General features: G+C 31.9%; 4 protein-coding genes across 10 annotated transcripts; 2 read left to right on the plus strand and 2 right to left on the minus strand.

The window, feature by feature from the left end:
* Nucleotides 1–340: 340 nt before the first annotated feature.
* Nucleotides 341–2,513, minus strand: Kr-h2 (transmembrane protein 33-containing Krueppel homolog 2). Of its 2 annotated transcripts, none has more exons than XM_031984140.2 (6): nt 2,283–2,513; nt 1,730–1,894; nt 1,465–1,646; nt 1,299–1,366; nt 1,050–1,183; nt 341–978 (listed from the first exon to the last, which is right to left on the minus strand). In XM_031984140.2, the coding sequence occupies exons 2-6, from the start codon at nt 1,891–1,893 to the stop codon at nt 765–767; spliced, it is 762 nt and encodes a 253-aa protein (XP_031840000.1). In that variant the 5' UTR covers nt 1,894; nt 2,283–2,513; the 3' UTR covers nt 341–764. The 2 variants fall into 2 exon arrangements, with proteins under 2 accessions (XP_031840000.1, XP_076224866.1); XM_076368751.1 differs by lacking the exon at nt 2,283–2,513 and adding an exon at nt 2,000–2,018.
* Nucleotides 2,514–2,847: 334 nt separating this feature from the next.
* On the plus strand, nt 2,848–10,970 carry POSH (SH3 domain containing ring finger posh). Of its 5 annotated transcripts, XM_031984031.2 has the most exons (15): nt 2,849–3,133; nt 3,216–3,669; nt 3,807–4,155; nt 4,234–4,348; nt 4,432–4,530; nt 4,622–4,758; nt 4,832–4,958; nt 5,037–5,360; nt 5,446–5,741; nt 5,814–6,139; nt 6,203–6,411; nt 6,493–6,635; nt 7,133–7,300; nt 7,785–7,898; nt 7,974–10,968. In XM_031984031.2, exons 2-15 carry the CDS (start codon nt 3,519–3,521, stop codon nt 8,155–8,157), a joined length of 2,742 nt encoding a protein of 913 aa, XP_031839891.1. In that variant the 5' UTR covers nt 2,849–3,133; nt 3,216–3,518; the 3' UTR covers nt 8,158–10,968. The 5 variants fall into 5 exon arrangements, with proteins under 5 accessions (XP_031839892.1, XP_031839891.1, XP_031839896.1 ...); XM_031984032.2 differs by having other exon boundaries at nt 2,848–3,669; nt 6,496–6,635; nt 7,974–10,969; XM_031984035.2 differs by lacking the exon at nt 2,849–3,133 and having other exon boundaries at nt 3,521–3,733; nt 7,974–10,970.
* Dbp45A (putative ATP-dependent RNA helicase Dbp45A) lies at nt 7,170–17,539 on the minus strand. Of its 2 annotated transcripts, XM_031984042.2 has the most exons (8): nt 17,218–17,539; nt 16,919–17,096; nt 16,654–16,847; nt 16,239–16,583; nt 15,996–16,168; nt 15,545–15,900; nt 15,283–15,471; nt 7,170–7,312 (listed from the first exon to the last, which is right to left on the minus strand). In XM_031984042.2, exons 2-8 carry the CDS (start codon nt 16,974–16,976, stop codon nt 7,302–7,304), a joined length of 1,326 nt encoding a protein of 441 aa, XP_031839902.1. In that variant the 5' UTR covers nt 16,977–17,096; nt 17,218–17,539; the 3' UTR covers nt 7,170–7,301. The 2 variants fall into 2 exon arrangements, with proteins under 2 accessions (XP_031839902.1, XP_031839898.1); XM_031984038.2 differs by lacking the exon at nt 7,170–7,312 and having other exon boundaries at nt 15,098–15,471.
* Nucleotides 13,304–14,964, plus strand: l(2)k09913 (transmembrane protein 53-like lethal (2) k09913). The gene is made up of 5 exons (XM_031984045.2): nt 13,304–13,434; nt 13,547–13,819; nt 13,898–14,166; nt 14,240–14,417; nt 14,472–14,964. Exons 1-5 carry the CDS (start codon nt 13,333–13,335, stop codon nt 14,610–14,612), a joined length of 963 nt encoding a protein of 320 aa, XP_031839905.1. The 5' UTR covers nt 13,304–13,332; the 3' UTR covers nt 14,613–14,964.
* Nucleotides 17,540–17,577: the final 38 nt, after the last annotated feature.

Consider the following 17,577-nt stretch of genomic DNA (forward strand, 5'->3'; position numbering starts at 1 on the left):
TTTAACATGAGCTAAGTAGATAAACTAAACACTATTTTATTATGAACTCCACAGAATAACCCATATCTACATTAAATAATGAAAAAACAACGTATTTACTACTATATGCTATTGTAGCATGCACTGAATATTTCTTGAAGAATGAAGTGCAAAAGTATAAACGTAATAACACATTTCCAAAAAAAATACCAAAAATATACGTGGTGTGACATAATATACATTAATTAATATTTCCATGTTTTCTCATGTGTATATAATGTGAATACCCCTTTTAGCATACACACCATTCCGATAGGTGTGGCGGAATGTTATAATTAATAAAAAATATATAAATGTAAAATATTTGAATGAAATTTAATAACATTCACCAAACGAGGCTAAAACGAGATTGCTGTTTTCATTTACAATGATTCAAAATTACGTGATGAATTTTAATTTTTATAAATCTGAATACACAATTTAGTAATAAAAGTGACTTTGTATTTAGTAAGTAAACTCTAAACATTATCTAGTAATAATTCATATGAAATATTTGTCAAAATTGCTATTATCATTTACAACATTCAGAAATAAAGATAATAGTCGAATTTTATAAGGTCATTGTTTGATTGGTTTCATACAATTTTCAAACAATAAATCATAGGCTAGCTGTTGGTTTTGATATTTGCACTTTTTGTCCTCGAGACATATTATATGAAATTGTTATTAGATGGACCCTAGAACCCTAGGAAATCTTTAAGAATCATTATCTCAAAAATTGAAAATTACTGACGAACTGGAACCATTTGTTGTGTAAGTGATAATAGACCTTCAATCATTCGTCGAACAATGTCTGGTACAGATGGTTTTGTTGATATTGAACTTAATCCACTTCTAAGTTCATGGAATACATTGCGAGTGAATGGATTTCTCTGAGATGCAAGACGCCATTTTAGGAAGTGATAGTAAATAAGGGGTGTTAATAAACCAGCTCTGTCCCTGTAATGAATCATTTACATCAAATTATTAACATACCTATTTTTAAAAGTTTCACATATAATAATACTTACGTAAATACCAGAAGAACTGTGAATGGCAAGTTAATTATCTCAGATAATGCACACAGGCGCAGGACATTCCTAGATTGAAATTCAACTAGAGATATGAATAGACGTGCTCCCCACCAACTATTCTGTCCTAGACACTTCAGTGGAATAACAAAATAAATATCAGTTGTCATTGTAATGACTGTGCAAATGCCATAGATATGGTAATATTATATAATTTTCTATTACGATGTGAATTTTTTTTGTACTTACGTCAAGTAGTGTGAGGGAATAACTAGCAAAATGCATCAATGCAAACAAGAATATAGGTGTCAACACCACTAATTACTGGTTAAGGAATAATAATTTATAATTATTCCTACATAAGCTTGTTTGTAACTATGTTAGATTATGACATATTTTCAAATAAAAAGGATACATGTAACAGGAGCTGCATATAGAAATATTAAAGAATAAAATAGATAATGGAAGGAATCTTCAAGAAATAAAACTTCTAAAAATTGCCTGCTTAATTGAACATGTGGCACTCTTTGGTGTAGGCGTAATGCATTTGTTGCTGCATTACTCATTAAAACCTTATAATAGATATTATAAGGATTGCTAAAAGCAGTATGAAATTTAAGATTAATATTTACATAGTTAACCTTATTAATCAATACAAAAATTATTATAAAGTAACATACCCGAATATAGGAATGATGTAACCAATGGTAAACAGAATTGTGAAAAGCCTTGTAACCCATAATCCAACCTTAATTTTATTGTCAATAACATGCTGTTTCAAAGCAGGCCATCCTTTTTCAATTTGTGGCGAATTATTAGTTGAACCTGTTCTAGCATCTGCCATCCTATGTAAAAAAAAGGTATTACATTATAATATTACAAAAACTTATACCTTGATTCACTTTATTTATTATATATTGAACTAATTTAACTAAAGTAGAATTACAGACTAGTCAGAAACCCATTAAAATGTAAATCATGTCCTGTTTTCTAAAGTGAAAGCAACTAGTTTAAAGATATTTAATATAGAATGCATAAAATAATATTTAAAGCTATTAATTTACTATGAACCACAGAAAAAAGTACTGTTACAGTGAACTTCGGATAACATTACCAAATGAGTATAAATAAAATCTGAACGTTCTTTTATAGTTTATTACTCTAATTTGAAATTTGATTACAACGGTACGTGATTGTAGTCGAAATGAGAGTAGTAAATTGAAGCGAACTTACTCTGCACAGCGGTAGAACAAATACTCGTTTACTTAGTAAAATTCTAAATTACTACAAATACGCGCCCAAACGTGAATTACAAGGGATTGAATTAACTACAGCATCTACGCACATTTAGTGACCACGTACACTTTTCTAGGTACATTAATAATTATCCTGAGTTTCGCTTTTAAGATTTCTAATTTCCCTGATAGATGGTGCGAATGAATCTACTGTCACAGACTTAAGATACCTACAGATTGTGCATACAATGTATTTTTCTGTCTACCGTTCTGAAATACCGACACCGTCAAAAATCCCCTGATCACAGACGAGGTATAGGATAGACATAACGTACACCGTAAAATTATGTCACACGCTCTCGAAGGTATACTAGCACCCTTTACCATTTTCGTGTCACACCCTGTCATATCGACTAACGCTAGTTTAGCAGCGCTATAAGTGATAGGAATGCGAATCAAAAATATTGAAATTTTAAATGACAATCAGTACAGTGTTGCCGATATCAAAGATTCTTTATTCGTCGAATTCAACATCGTGACGTGCGTCTCAGCGGTAAAAATAATGCAGTAACTTAAAACAGAGGTGTCTAACTTACTCCCCTCACGCTAGTAACTCGGAAACAGCGTTCCCCCACTATCGCTGCTCAAGAAGCTGTCCGAGATTGTGTATGCAAGCAGTTCTATGTAGTGTTCTATCAAAACATGTAACAGTAGAATTTGGAGAGGGTAACGTCTCGTGAGGGGAGTGTCACTAGAGCGCCCGCAGGCACCGATTTAGACACCCTCGTCATAAGCGAATGCAAGGGATATAAAACATACTAACGACGCAATTATGTGTACAATATAAATGTCTATTGAACAGTTTTACCAATTGCAATACAATTAACCTGTTAATCGTTATATGATTCGATAAAAGAATTTTTAATTGCAGACCAACTACATATGTGGTGGTAGAGCACTTGTTAGCCTGTATTAGAATCGACTGTAATCGACGAGAGTCCGATTGATCGATATGGTTTCGCGTGTAGTAGTGTGTGCGTACGATGAAACACGAACACTAGGATGACGGCGGATACATTGACGCACCTAACAAGGGTTTTTGGCTCGTGGTGAATGAAAGGGTGAAAAAGTAGTGTTCGAAAGTTAATAAAAGTATTGGATAACATGTTCATGCGTATACATTCGAGGTGGGCTCATTGGTGGACTCTACCCATTCGTCTGGTCTCGTTATCGCATGTTATGTGAAGAGAGGCAAGTGCGTCAGGTGTATGGCGGCCTATGGGTGCAACAAAGACAGGACGCGTGGGAAGATCAGGGAAGTAAGAGGAAAAAGCACTCACCGAGGAAACGGTTGCAAGTAAACGAACTGAAACAGATCGTGAAAAGTAAGAGAAAAAGTCGGTGATTAGGATGGATGAATGTATGCTGAACGATTTGCTGGAGTGTTCGGTATGCCTCGAGCGACTAGATACGTCGAGCAAAGTACTCCCATGTCAACACACCTTTTGCAAAAAATGTTTAGAGGAGATCGTTAGCACCCATCGAGAACTGCGCTGCCCCGAATGTCGTGTGTTAGTCGACGCTAAAGTCGATGATTTACCACCGAATGTACTACTGATGCGTATCCTCGAGGGAATGCGCAATGCTGCTCCCAAGCAAACAGCTAAATCTATGATTAAAAGCAATCCAGGACCGCAGAGACTATTCGGTGGTCACCAGGTTACTCCGGCTCCTACAGTAACTGCCAGTCTTATTCCTACTACGTATACGAACGAGCCGATTCGACATGTGAATGCTACAGCTAAACAAATTCAACTGCACAATCGGGCTTACGGTCGAGCAATCTACGATTATGTATCCAAAGTTCCAGGGTAATTTGAAAGTTCCTCAAAACTTTTATTCGTTGCTGTAAGATAGATTATTGTCTTATCGATTGTTTAATGTTTTAGAGACTTATCTTTTAAAAAGGGTGATATCGTCATTCTTTGTAAAAAGATAGATAACAATTGGTGTTTTGGGGAAAGTGCTAACAATCATGGGGTTTTTCCTCTTTCTTATGTTCAGGTATCTTTTAGTACTTTAAAAATATTGTAAGCAATTATTCTGCTTATTTTATCAACAGTTAACAAGTAGTATGATATACATAGGTAATGACACCATTGACACCACATGTTCCTCAGTGCAAAGCGCTGTATGATTTTAGAATGACCAACGACGATGAAGATGGCTGCCTTACATTTAATAAGGTAAAATAATTTATAGATCTCTTTCGCTGTTGTATCGTGTTAAGATTTCTTCTAAAATAAATACTTAAGGAAAGAAATAATATCTTTGCAGGGTGAAGTTATTAGTGTGATTAGAAGAGTTGATGAAAATTGGGCAGAAGGAAAGCTATTAGACAGAATTGGTATCTTTCCACTGGCTTTTGTAGAATTGAACAGTGTGGCCAGAGCTTTAATGAAACTTTCAACAAAGTACTTGTAATGAATTTAAACAGTAAGCTTTGTATTTGTATTTTCTCCTAATATCATTTTTTTATTTGGTCAGTGCACAGCCAGGTCCATCTAGAGTAGCACCTCCTACCCCAACTAATGAAGAAACTACACCCTTAATACCAACTGACCATTCACGTAACATACAAACAACGAGTCAACCACGACCCCAACTTGTACAGGTATTTAATTATATTCCTAATACATTCGTTTTGAAGTATAAAATAATATATATTAATGTTGAACATATTTTTCGACAGAATACAACTTTACCAGTTTCTGATACTATTTCAAATGTATCATCAGGAGGAAGCTCCTCAACCACGACTCCAAATACTCCTAACAGTTCAAGTACTTCTAGTAGTTCCAGCACTGCACCAAGCAGTCCTAGTAGTCCAGCAACATCTCCTCCGGCAGTTGGAAATAGACATAATGTCAAACGTCACAGTTTCACCGCTGTTAACATGGGTCATCAGGCCCATCCTCATCACAGACACAGCGCTGAAATACTTAGTCCTCCCGTGGATAACGCAGCCGGAAATAGCAACAGTAGCTGCAGCAGTGACTCATTTTCACCGTTACAAGTTAGAAAGAATTTCTAATTTTATAACACAATATTCATAGGCTCGCTTTAAGTACAATACATCGTTATAAATTTACATTTTTTAGACTGCTGTAAGTGGCACGGAACACAATCTTCGACACAGGCGAAGTGGCAGTAGCGATCTTGTTCTTGCACAAACATCCCAGAATTTATCTACAACTACGGCTACTGGAAGCGCGCATTTACCAGCAGCATACATAGCTTTATATCCGTATAAACCACAGAAGGCAGATGAACTGGAATTAAGGAAAGGCGGTATTTATATGGTAACAGAACGTTGTCAAGATGGATGGTTCAAAGGAACTTCTAATCGTACCCAGAAGTGTGGCGTATTTCCTGGAAACTATGTTGCGCCCGCTAAGTATGACAGATACTTGCAGTATAACCGCTTCTTAATGGTATCTTGATTTTAAATAATTATACATTTTTACAGATGTCAGCGTAGTTTATGCCGCGGATCACAAAACCCTGGACAACATCAAAACTTTCCTTCATCTACCGTTCAAAATAACTCTGAACCACGAGTTACCGTAACATACACTAAAAGTAAAGGACCTGCTCCTCAACCCTATAATTCACGTACCTTGTTACCACCTGAATTACCACCGCGCGCTATCAGTCCATCCTCTATAGTATCTTCGTCTTGGCATGGTCAAAGTCAAACTCAAAATCAGGAAAAAAGTCCTCCTCGGCAAAACGAGCAAAATTCAGTGAATCCTCTTGGGCGTAGTCACAGTGCTGTGATGACATCGAGTATTTGTATGTAATAATTGTATTAATTGTATGTTACCAACATATGTAAGATACTGTTTTGAATTCCAGCCTCACCAGGAAAGCAAATAATTTTGCCATCATCGGTAACTACCACTACCACCACCATAACAGGCGTCAACACCAGCAGTATTATTGCAACTGCTTCTGCCACTGTAACTGAAATGAATAGAAGCCCAAATAGTACTTTGCGCACAGTTGCGTCTCCGTCTTCTGCCAGTGCTATTGCCGCTGCGGCTCCACCAAAGAGCACTGAAAAGGTAATGATTTATTTAAATGTATTTTCATTCTGTTGTATCACGTAATCTTATACCTGCGTATTATTATATTTTACCATGTAGCAGAAAGAGAAAAAAGATAAGTGTGTCTCCTTAATGCGACGATTAACGAATATTAAAAAATCAAAATCTCCACCACCTGCTACATATTCAATGGATAATCCCGTATTTGACGATGGTAATTCCATCAATCCGGTACATGTTCGGTAAGATTTACCAACTGTTATTATAACGACAGCTCTGTGCTTCTCACAAGTGTAATGCGTTCAGCATAATAACGTATTCAATTCTTATTAAAAATTTCTAATAAAACGGAAACTGAATTGTAATCCGCATGTCTATAGCATATCTAACATGTTTCTTTCTTTAATAATCCGCATGTATTATTTAAATTCATTTATGTTTTTGTACGTATATAAGATATATATGTATTTGTGTATCTTCACCATGTGTTGTGCAGGCATACATTCTTCACATTTGCAAAAATCACTGCATGAGTTTGATGCTTGCGCACATACATAATGGAAAAATCTAGTAAATTAGCTACATAATGTACAAAATATGTAATATAAACTTTTTCATTTCATTCTCCTTTCTTGTTTTGTTTTGTTTTTGTTTTTTTTTTTAACTTCATATGAGCTGCACGTCAAGAAGTATTTGTCTAATTCTACACGGGGGGTTGGGTGGGTATATTTAAAATTAGATCGGGATCTTGTCCAAGTCAGTTGCTACAGGTGGGAGCCACACAGGAATTAAATGCTTCAAACAACCATCATCGTTTGTGTCCAGGCTCTGTACAAGGGCACGTCACGTCTTCACAAAGACTTAAGTACAAGGAGAGACCATCTTTACCGGTCTCGATTCTCCAGAGGTTAGTCGTCGCCTGTAATTATACGTTTCTTTTGGCAGATAGAGTCGCAAAGAAAATTAGCAGCTACAGTAAAGTATATTTGTTCAGCTCATATAAAAATGGAAATTGAGTTTTGTGTTTGAATACAAATTAATGTGTACATAATAATCGTACGGCGTATATGTTTGTCTGCATAAACATTTATAATTAAACGCGCGATAACTTGGGTAAGTATGTTCGTGGAACCATGGAAAACTTTTTGTGTTATAAAAGCTTAGTATGTGGTTAGCGTTAAGCATTACATTCCACGCCTGTTTTACTTAGCCATGTTTTCCAGTTGCTTGTTATTGTTTCCCTTGTTACAATCACAAATTCCATTGGAACAATTGCTCGTTAATTGAATATGCGTGTATTAATTTCATAATAATTGCACAGAAGTTTAACGTTCTTTTTGTGAACCATTGTAATATATTTTTTTTCTCATTTTTTTTTCAAATATTGTTAGATCCAGTGAGTCTGGTGGAATGATGTGCACAACGGTCGGAAATCATCACCGTAAGAGTAACTCCTTAGATGCTGGTATGGGGAAACAGACAAAGCAGCAATCTTCTCGAGAACGGTAACGTATCTCATGCTTCTGTAACGCTAACAATTATGATGATGATACAAGCTTATAATTCATCGATATTTACAGTGAACGAGTGTACAGATTTCGCTGCATTGTGCCATATCCACCAAACAGTGAATTCGAGCTAGAACTTCGTGTAGGAGATATAATCTATGTACATAAGAAGCGTGATGACGGTTGGTACAAAGGTACCCAACAAAGAACAGGTCGCACGGGACTGTTTCCAGCAAGTTTCGTCGAGGCCTTCTGAGATACAACACAAAGCCATTTTGTACTAGAAACCTGTATATAATTCTGCACAAAATAATCGGAAACCACTATCTGTGGGTTTCCTTTCGACTTTGTTAGAGGTATGACTGTCGGTACAAGGGTAAGTGAACAATTTCGATAGTGAAATTGTTTGATTCTGCAGTGCGTAAAAGATATCGAATATACACTTGTATATTACATACAGTACGTTTATGCGATCTTTTGTCGCGGGTATGGAATAAGATAATTTTTTTGAATGGTAATACGTATTAAGTGTGCTAAAGTAATATAAAATATTTACTGCCATTGGTCTTACATTAAACAAAAGAACTAGTAAGAAATTATGAGATTGTGCTATATCGATACTGCCATTTAAACAAAAATATTTTGTAAAAAATATTAATACTCTATTATTTGTATGAATATGAAATTAACTTCATAATTCATCGTACAATCATTTGTATGATCCATGAAGTTAATTTTATACATTTATAGTGAAAATCTTCGTTCATATATTCTATTCGAATGATAAGAAAGTCAGCTAAAAACATGTTTCTTTTAATCCATGACATTATGCAATTTTTTGTTACTCTTGCCCGAAATTTTACTTTTTCATAGAGAAGAATTGTTGATTAAGTATCAGTTTGAAGCACAAACGACAGACTGACATCGTTAAAATTGATTCTTTCCAGAATGTAACTTTAAAGAAATTTATACATTACATTTTGTGATATTATTGAGTTATATGTAACATATTGTTTTCAAATACTTTTATCATTATACCACTACTATCTCGATACAAACAGTTTTAACAGAACAATCTTCTATAAATACGTTTTATGTTTTCAATTTTATGTATATAATAGGATATAAAAGTTTTATAGAATGTGTTATGTCTTTATTGTTAAAATATCGTCTCTCTATACGAATACATATCTTAAGAAATGTAATAATTTCCAATTTATGGGAAGACATGAAGTGACAATTTAATTAAGAATGCAATTGTCAAAGACTGGCCTATACTTCTGCACAACCATTGACGTTTCAGTTCAATAGATTCCAATAACGATCGAGCGATATATTTTATTAATTCTAAGAAAAATGTTCTTATATCTGCATTATATTATAGGAGGGCATACATCCTTTTTCTTACTTACACAATGCATGTATAAGTTCGTACATGATGGGAAGTTACAAAGCAAGCTGTTCCATATAAAACAGTAAAAAAATGTATAAAGATAAATTGACGTGCTTCCAAAGGCCCAATAACGATCAGTATTTAGGTGCAAATTTATGTTAATTTCCTATTAGGTATGTTACCTACAATCATGCACAAACATTTGTAAGTAACTCTATACATGTCAGCATTATTATTCTGATAGTAAATATTTACTTTAAATTGATGCTTATGGTTCATAGGATAATACGGATATATAAATACTAAATAATTGTAGAAAATTTAATAACTTCAGTGTGCATTCATAAGTCTGATCATGTATTATCTCTCTATATATAATGTAATTTATTTAATTTATATATTTGTGTTTCACAAACACTGCAATAAACTGTTTTATAGATGTTTACTATTATAATACATCTTCATACATACATGTGTATATATATATTTATATATACATATATATACATATATATATACGTGTATTCTATATATTCATATATAGAATATATAATAGAATACAGAGGAAGAGAAAAGTGGATAAAAGGTAAAACAGTATCATACTTATACTATCAATGAGGAAATTGATAGTTAAATAAATCATTTTCTTCTGCTGCAGCTATACTTATATTTTAATGTAATTTTTTTTCTTCTTATCAACACATTTCAATGTCTAATACTCTTAAATTTCAATTGGTAGTTTCTTCATACTTCTTAAAATATGCTTATACTTTTTTTTCTCTTCCTCTGATATTAGGAAAAAATATATCTCCATATTCAGTAGTATACACTTCATAAAAGAGTATTTATATGTATGTGTTTTATATAACATCGGTATAGGTAATTTATTATTAATAACAATAACACTTTCTAAGGGAAATATTACTTCATTATAATAGACCAATTTCAAACAATAAATACAGAAATATGCGTTTAAAAATACTAAAACTGGACAGCACATAAAACATACAGTATGTGTATTTATTGGATGTTTATTCCATTTTAACTTCAAACATGTTATTGGCACTTACAAATCAGCAACAGTCGATAATCCTTTAGAATTGTAAATAAAATATGACAAAAGAAATAAAAACTTTACGCGCAATTTGCAATGATGTTGTATAACAAATAGCAAAATTGTAATTATTATTCCCGAATTTCTATAACATACAATTTTGCTATAAAATGGAGCTTATAGTTGAACACTTGTAGGCATGATGCTCGTATACACTTTTCAAAATTAGTAATCTAAACATAAATTTAAGTAACTTCTATGTAAACAATATGCAAGTCAAGTCAACAATTTCTATTAAGTGCAGTATAGGATCTTGAATCCTTCTAGAATAGATGTCCATTATTAGTTTCATGTGTTACTTAATACTTTCTACTTTGTTATAAAATTACGATACTGTATCGAGTCCGTCTTTATATTATACCCAGCGTAAATTACCATAAAATTACTATTTAAGTAACAAATAAAAGGTGTAATAAAATTCTACAAATACCTATTGTAAAATGTGACATTTATAAATGAATTCTTTTTTCCCTACTATAATCATGTAAGTAATTCATTGCTAATAAATTTTCTGTACCTGAAAAATGTATGATTTAAAAAATGTATAACTGCATATTGTACGGTATCATAAATACAATAGGTTTTGAAAAATTCAGTAAAATGAGATCCAATCAAAATACTAAAACCTAAAACTATTTAGTTCCAATTAATTTCTGAATAGTTCATTGGAGTATACTTTTTGATATATATTAAACCACATTATTTTTCAAAATTTTACAAAAAATATTTATTTTGAAAAAGTGGTTTAAGAATCATTTCCATAACCCGTATATTTTTATCTGTGGAGTTCAAATATTCCATGAATTGCAAAAAAATATTTCAATATTTAAAAATTGATGAGTAAACAAAAAATAAAATTCGAATGTCTTTTGCATACATTTTGTATGCAAATACAAATTACTGAAATAATGTAACTTTTTAACTTGCAAATACTAAAGAAGGTCTCCAGAACATGAGTCTTTTTATTAACAAGCTGCACACGCCGAGCGTTGTAAGTGGATAAATTCCTCTGAACTTCTTCACTTTTGAACTATAAGTCGGCTTAACTACCGTGGGAATTAATAATATTTAATAAATGAATAAAAGACAATCGTGATATGTAACGCATTATATGATGCTCGACAATTTTAATTTCCGGGTTCAAAGAGATCCGCCGATGACTGTATAATTTTATATATTATTTTTAAATTATTCGACATCAGATAAATCGTACTGTCAGCAACAAGTTGTATCTTATTCATTATATTCTTATCAAAGTATTTATGAGTAATGCTTTCTGTATACAATGTGAAATTTTTAACGGATTACTATGAATGATTACGAAGCATTTGATAAGCACGTGCTATGTATTTATTCACGATAAAAATATCACAAAAAGGGATTCGTGCCACCGCATGAGAATATAAATATTCATTGTCACTTAGCCAGTGAAATTTAACTACAGTACCCTCGTACTCGAAAATCGGGACTGCAACCGAGTAAAAAATCATGCACTGGTGTTGATTAGAAGCCGTGATAAAATGCGACGGGGATCCTCTTTGTCCTCCGTAAAAAAGGACAGCGCGAATGATAAAGCGAGACGCTCGACGTTCGGAACGATCAAAACAAACAGATGCATGAGGGGATATTGACGCAATGTTAACTTGAATAGATCAATGAGGAGATATTGATGCAACGAAACTTTTACCAATTGAAACTGTAAAGTTTCTCTGATTAAAACGAAACCAAAGACGGTACATTTTGGAATATTTACTTATTTAATTAATTACTATAAACTATTTTGTTTTAGTAAATTGTGATATAAAGTATTTCATGTTTGATCTTGTTGTAATGAGAAGAATTTCATAAATATGTTAATAAAAGTTTCGTTCATAAGGAAACATTTTTTAAGAGAATTTTATGATTGCATTAATATTATCTCACCGAGACTACACCACTGAATAACAGTGGCGGAGGGGACTCGCTCCTCAATAGTGGGGATGACTACCGGGCATTAATCCTGGCAGTTCGGACGGGGTACTAATCGCGAGAATACTGTACTAAGCTACTGTAAGTCCCTTCCGATTTTATTTCTTTTATTCAATGCATTTTTATACTACAATAAAACTAAGTTACCATTGATATCGATTGTATAGTTTTGGTAATTGATATATAGTTATTTTTATTTTTGTTTCATTCCTCTATTATTATAATAATAGAACAATGAAATGTCAACACAACAAACGGAAATATGTTTGACATTGCAAGTGAGACGAGTAACTTGCAGTTTGATATTATTTCGACACCCGTGATATGGTTTATCTTTTTATAATTGCGTTGGCAAAATTAATAATACAAGTGTTATCGATAGATAAAATTCAAGGAAATACACTGCTATGCCACTTATGTCATACAGTCCATCGAAAACATATAAATCGAATATGGGAAAGAATATACGTAATTTGATATTCGCTTACGACTCTTTGTGTTCAAAGATGGATAGAGGTATGACGTGAAAAAACAAGGACAGAAGAACAATATGCTATACTGACAAATAAGAATACCATACATAGGTTAATTGGTGGGTTAAGTTAATTTTAAGTTGTACTTCGAACCATCATGTAGTATTATAAACACATAATATATTGGTACGTGGTACATTTTATTGACTCATTAATTTATGTATTCCTCGTACTTTGAAATCGTTCATTAAAAGTGACAATTGATGGGAATCGTACTTCATTAATGCAAAGTTTATGAATATTCAATGTGAAAACATTATAACCTGTTAACTTGACAGTCATTAGAATGTTAGGAAGTCATTAGATACTGTATAATACTTTCTAATCATACCATACTATTTTAATTAGATTAAATGTTATTACTACTAAAAACCTGTTTTTCTTTTAAATTAGTTCAGTACATTTTGGGCTGAGAAGATCTTAATGACAACAATGATTGTTGGAAAAATTCTGTCATCTACTTTGGCAAGAGCACGAATTGTTTCATACGCACAGCCTCAATTATTAAATCAAAAACAAAATTTGGTAATGTATATTTATTCCTTCAGTAATTTACTTTGTACAAAAATTTATGTACTATTATTGTTTTGTTTCTTGAAAAGGTTTATATCTTAATGAACATTTCTTTTTGCATTAGACCCTGTTTTTATTGGTGTGTAAATTAACCAGTCACCATATTACTAGGAATATTAAATATATCTCTCAAGATAACAAAATTAAAACCTCTGCTGGCCGAATACAAAAATATAAGAATGATGACAACAGACCACTATTGGTTTTGTTAAGTTGGCTAATGTCAAGGCCTAGGCATGTTATGAAATTTGTAAATCTTTATACAGAGCAGGGTTTTGATGTTGCAGTAGTAACACTTACACCTTGGCAATTAATGTGGCCCACAAAGGGATCAAGAGTAAGAAGACAAGATGAAATTAAAAAAAGAAAAAATAGGTGTATGTGAAATATAATTTAAGAGAAATTTTTCTTTTAGGTAGTTGCTGCAGAATTACTAGATTTCTTGGTACAATATGAACGTAATCAGCAGATATTGTTACATGGGTTTTCAGTAGGTGCATATATGTGGGGAGAAGTAATGGATTTAATTCAAAGTGATCGTCAAAAATATGCCCATATTATTGATATGATTGTTGGTCAGGTTTGGGATAGCGTGGTTGATGTCACTGAATTATCAACAGGTATACCACGTGCTGTATTTCCCAGAAATGATGTGTTGCAAAACATGTTACAGAAATATCTACAGTAAGTTAATTTTCTATTACAATTATAAATACTTTAACATCTTAAATTTAATATGCATTAAAATAATTTTCAGATATCATTTAAAAACATTTTACAAACAGTCTACTCAATATTATATACGATCTAGTCAATTATTTCATACAAATTTAGTACACACTCCAGCATTATTCTTTATAAGTAAAGTGGACCCTATTGGTAACATAGTAGACAATATGAGGGTACACGACCAATGGGTCATCAATGGTGTAAAGGTAAGAATTCTAACTATATGAAACAAACACTACATTTATATTTATTCCTTTCAGACTTACGTCAAAATATTTGACAAATCTCCGCACGTTGGACATTATTACAAATATCCAAAAGAATATGTGGCAGAACTTTATGCTTTCTTGAATAAATTAAATTTAATTAAAAATGAAGAGAAAATAAGAGCACATCTCTAGATATTCAGTTTCATACCTTATTAATATTATATTTAATATTCTTTCATTCGTATTCTTAAATGATATTTGAAAGTGTATGTTATGACTTGCCAAATATGTAGTCCTCTAATCCAAGCATTAGATGAATTAACTTTTAAAAAAAAGGAATGCCAAAGTACAATTATTTTGATAACTAATTAGGAAATTTTACTTAATTATTTTTTATTGCGTATGCTTTTTGGCTGTAAATAGGAATATTATCATGTGCAATATTTGAAAGTATTGTATGGTTATAAAATTACTCTAATCGTAAGTTTTTAATTATACAGATCTTTGTTTAAAAATGCGGATGAATATATTTATGTAGACTACATATTTTGTGATTGTCTTCTATTTTTTCCTAACAACTCGCAGTTAGTGAAAATAAATTCTTAAAAATAAATATTTTCTTATTTCCATTTTTGGACTAAATACGATAATCATTATAGTGTACATATAATCATATATTACATAAAATATAATATAAATATCTAAGTGCCTTACATATCTGCCATGTACTACACGAGCATTGCATAGCAGTAATTAAACTTTTAATCTTTATACTATTATATACACTTTTTTAAATAATAAAACCAGAACTAATCGCATCTACCTGCATTATGTGCATTTCCCTCAAGTTTTTTTTTCTTACCTTTTTTTGATTTGCCGGATTTTCTTTTTTCCAAAATTTCCTCGATTTCATCTGGATCTTTCCCTTCAAGAATTAACTTCTTACGCTTATTAATCATTCTTTTTTCATAAAAATCTGTTTCATCTAATTTCATTTCCGCTTCCCTCTTAGTAACCGATATTTGAGTTAAAATCGTAATTATATCTTTATCTATGTAAAAATATTATGTTAAATCGTTTGTGTTTTTTAATAAATTTAAATAACAAACGCAAGAATACTTTACCATTAACTTTATACTCTGTTAATTTTGTCCCAATAGTATCCTCAATGGCATGCAATAATTTGATATCGTGTGGCGTTATTAGAGTAATAGCCAAACCTCCTTTGCCAGCTCTAGCTGTTCTACCAACTCTATGAATGTATTCTTTTGGTACATTTGGTACAATATGATTTATAACTAATTCTACTGTAGGAATATCTAAACCTCTCGCCGCAACATCTGTAGCTATCAAAATTTTTGTATGATTAGATTTGAACTGACTAAGTGCTGCAAGACGATCTCTTTGTTTTATCATTGCATGAAGAGCAACGTTTTTAAAACCAATTTCATTTAATGTCATTGATAATACTTGACAATTTCTGAAAAATAAGATACAATGAAACAATGTTTACTTAATTTAAGTTATTATTATTATTTATATTGCTATAAATAATATGTATATGTATATACTTACTTGCAAGTATCTGTAAATATCATTATGGATCCATCTTTGTTAGTTGATCTAAATGTTTTAACTGTTTCTACCAAGAAAGAGTCCCGAACATCGCTTGGAGAAAGTACATAACGTTGATCAAGTTCTTTTACTGTAGCTACACCGGAGTCATCTGTGGATTCCCACATAAAAACCTTTAAAAGATATTATTACAGTCACATTCTTTCCATATTTTAATATATCAATTTTCATGAAAATTCGTACCTTATTGGATGCAATATGTTTCACTTTATCAAGAGTGTCTGTCATTGTTGCACTAAACATGAGAATTTGTTTTTGTTTAGGTAAAACATTGAATATAGTTTTCAATTGGTCATCAAAATGACCACCAAGAAGTCTATCAGCTTCATCCAGAACTAAAAATTTAATTCTTGCTAAAGAAAATGTATCACAACTTTCTAAATGATCTGCCAGACGACCTGGAGTGGCAACAACTATATGTGGATGTTTTGACAATTCTAAACCTTGTGTTACCATATCCATTCCTCCTACAATTACACATCTCTTTAAACTAATAGACTTTCCTATTGCTGAAAACTGATCTGCAATCTGTATATAAATATTTTCATTATGACAGTTGTAAACCTAAATTACACACAAAAATAATTTGTAATCATACTTGAAAAGCCAATTCTCTGGTAGGTGTTAAAATCAGAGCAAATATACCATAAGGATCCTCTGATAGTTTTTGTATTATAGGAAGTGCAAATGTAAGTGTTTTGCCACTGCCAGTTTTTGCACATCCGATACAGTCTTCACCAGCTAAAATTTTAGGGATACAATTCTGCTGAATAGGTGTAGGTTTCTTCAGACCTAAGGCAAATAATAATACCATAAAATTTCACATATTATACAATACTCTTAATACTCAAATTAACACTTACCCATAGAATTACACTGACTAATTATCCATGGGCTTAAATTTAATTCCGCAAACGTCATGATTTCTGCGTGTTCAGTAAAAAAAGTAATATTTACAAATAATCTAGGTTAACACGTGGAATCGACGTAGGTACAACATGTGTCTCTCAGAAGTCCATTAGTACTTTCAAAGTCAGGGTTCTGAAAATTATAAAAATATAAAGCTTCAGTATAACACTTAAAATTATTTTCTTTAATATTATTTACGACACAGATTGATAAACATTATATTATATATTTAATATTTACTAACAACACTTACGAACTACAGACGTACTCTTAACGAAACTGGAAATATTTTCAAAATTGTTAAAATTAAGGAAGTATACAAAGATTTCAAATTATTTTGTTCTAATTCTTTTCTATTTACATACTATCTATCACGTGTATATAATTTCTACTTTATATTCGAAATAGAATATCCAGATTAAGTATGAAGGGTTGCAGTCTCAACGGTGCTTCCACTTTCGATTTGAAAATTTCACAATAATTAAAACCAAACATCATTTAGTGATCGATTTCCAATTATATTCTAAATATTCGATAATACTCTGTATAAAACAATATAACATATATTTTCTAACACATACAATCACCCACGGGGATCCTGTCCTTCGTCGAT

The sequence above is a fragment of the Nomia melanderi genome, chromosome 6 (assembly GCF_051020985.1).
Source record: "Nomia melanderi isolate GNS246 chromosome 6, iyNomMela1, whole genome shotgun sequence".
Lineage (NCBI taxonomy): Eukaryota > Metazoa > Arthropoda > Insecta > Hymenoptera > Halictidae > Nomia > Nomia melanderi.

Bases quoted from the DNA above. Each gene is read 5' to 3' on its own strand.
- Dbp45A (XM_031984038.2), bottom strand. From the start codon at position 16,976: ATGACGTTTGCGGAATTAAATTTAAGCCCATGGATAATTAGTCAGTGT. The intron at 16,169-16,238 runs GTACGAATTTTC...TATCTTTTAAAG, and splicing joins AACATATTGCATCCAATAAG to GTTTTTATGTGGGAATCCAC. The intron at 15,472-15,544 runs GTAAAGTATTCT...ATTTTTACATAG, and splicing joins AACAGAGTATAAAGTTAATG to ATAAAGATATAATTACGATT.
- Kr-h2 (XM_031984140.2), bottom strand. From the start codon at position 1,893: ATGGCAGATGCTAGAACAGGTTCAACTAATAATTCGCCACAAATTGAA. The intron at 1,647-1,729 runs GTATGTTACTTT...TACTGCTTTTAG, and splicing joins TACATCATTCCTATATTCGG to CAATCCTTATAATATCTATT. The intron at 1,367-1,464 runs GTATCCTTTTTA...ACCAGTAATTAG, and splicing joins ATATGCAGCTCCTGTTACAT to TGGTGTTGACACCTATATTC.
- POSH (XM_031984031.2), top strand. From the start codon at position 3,519: ATGTTATGTGAAGAGAGGCAAGTGCGTCAGGTGTATGGCGGCCTATGG. The intron at 4,349-4,431 runs GTATCTTTTAGT...TGATATACATAG, and splicing joins TTCCTCTTTCTTATGTTCAG to GTAATGACACCATTGACACC. The intron at 4,531-4,621 runs GTAAAATAATTT...ATATCTTTGCAG, and splicing joins GCTGCCTTACATTTAATAAG to GGTGAAGTTATTAGTGTGAT.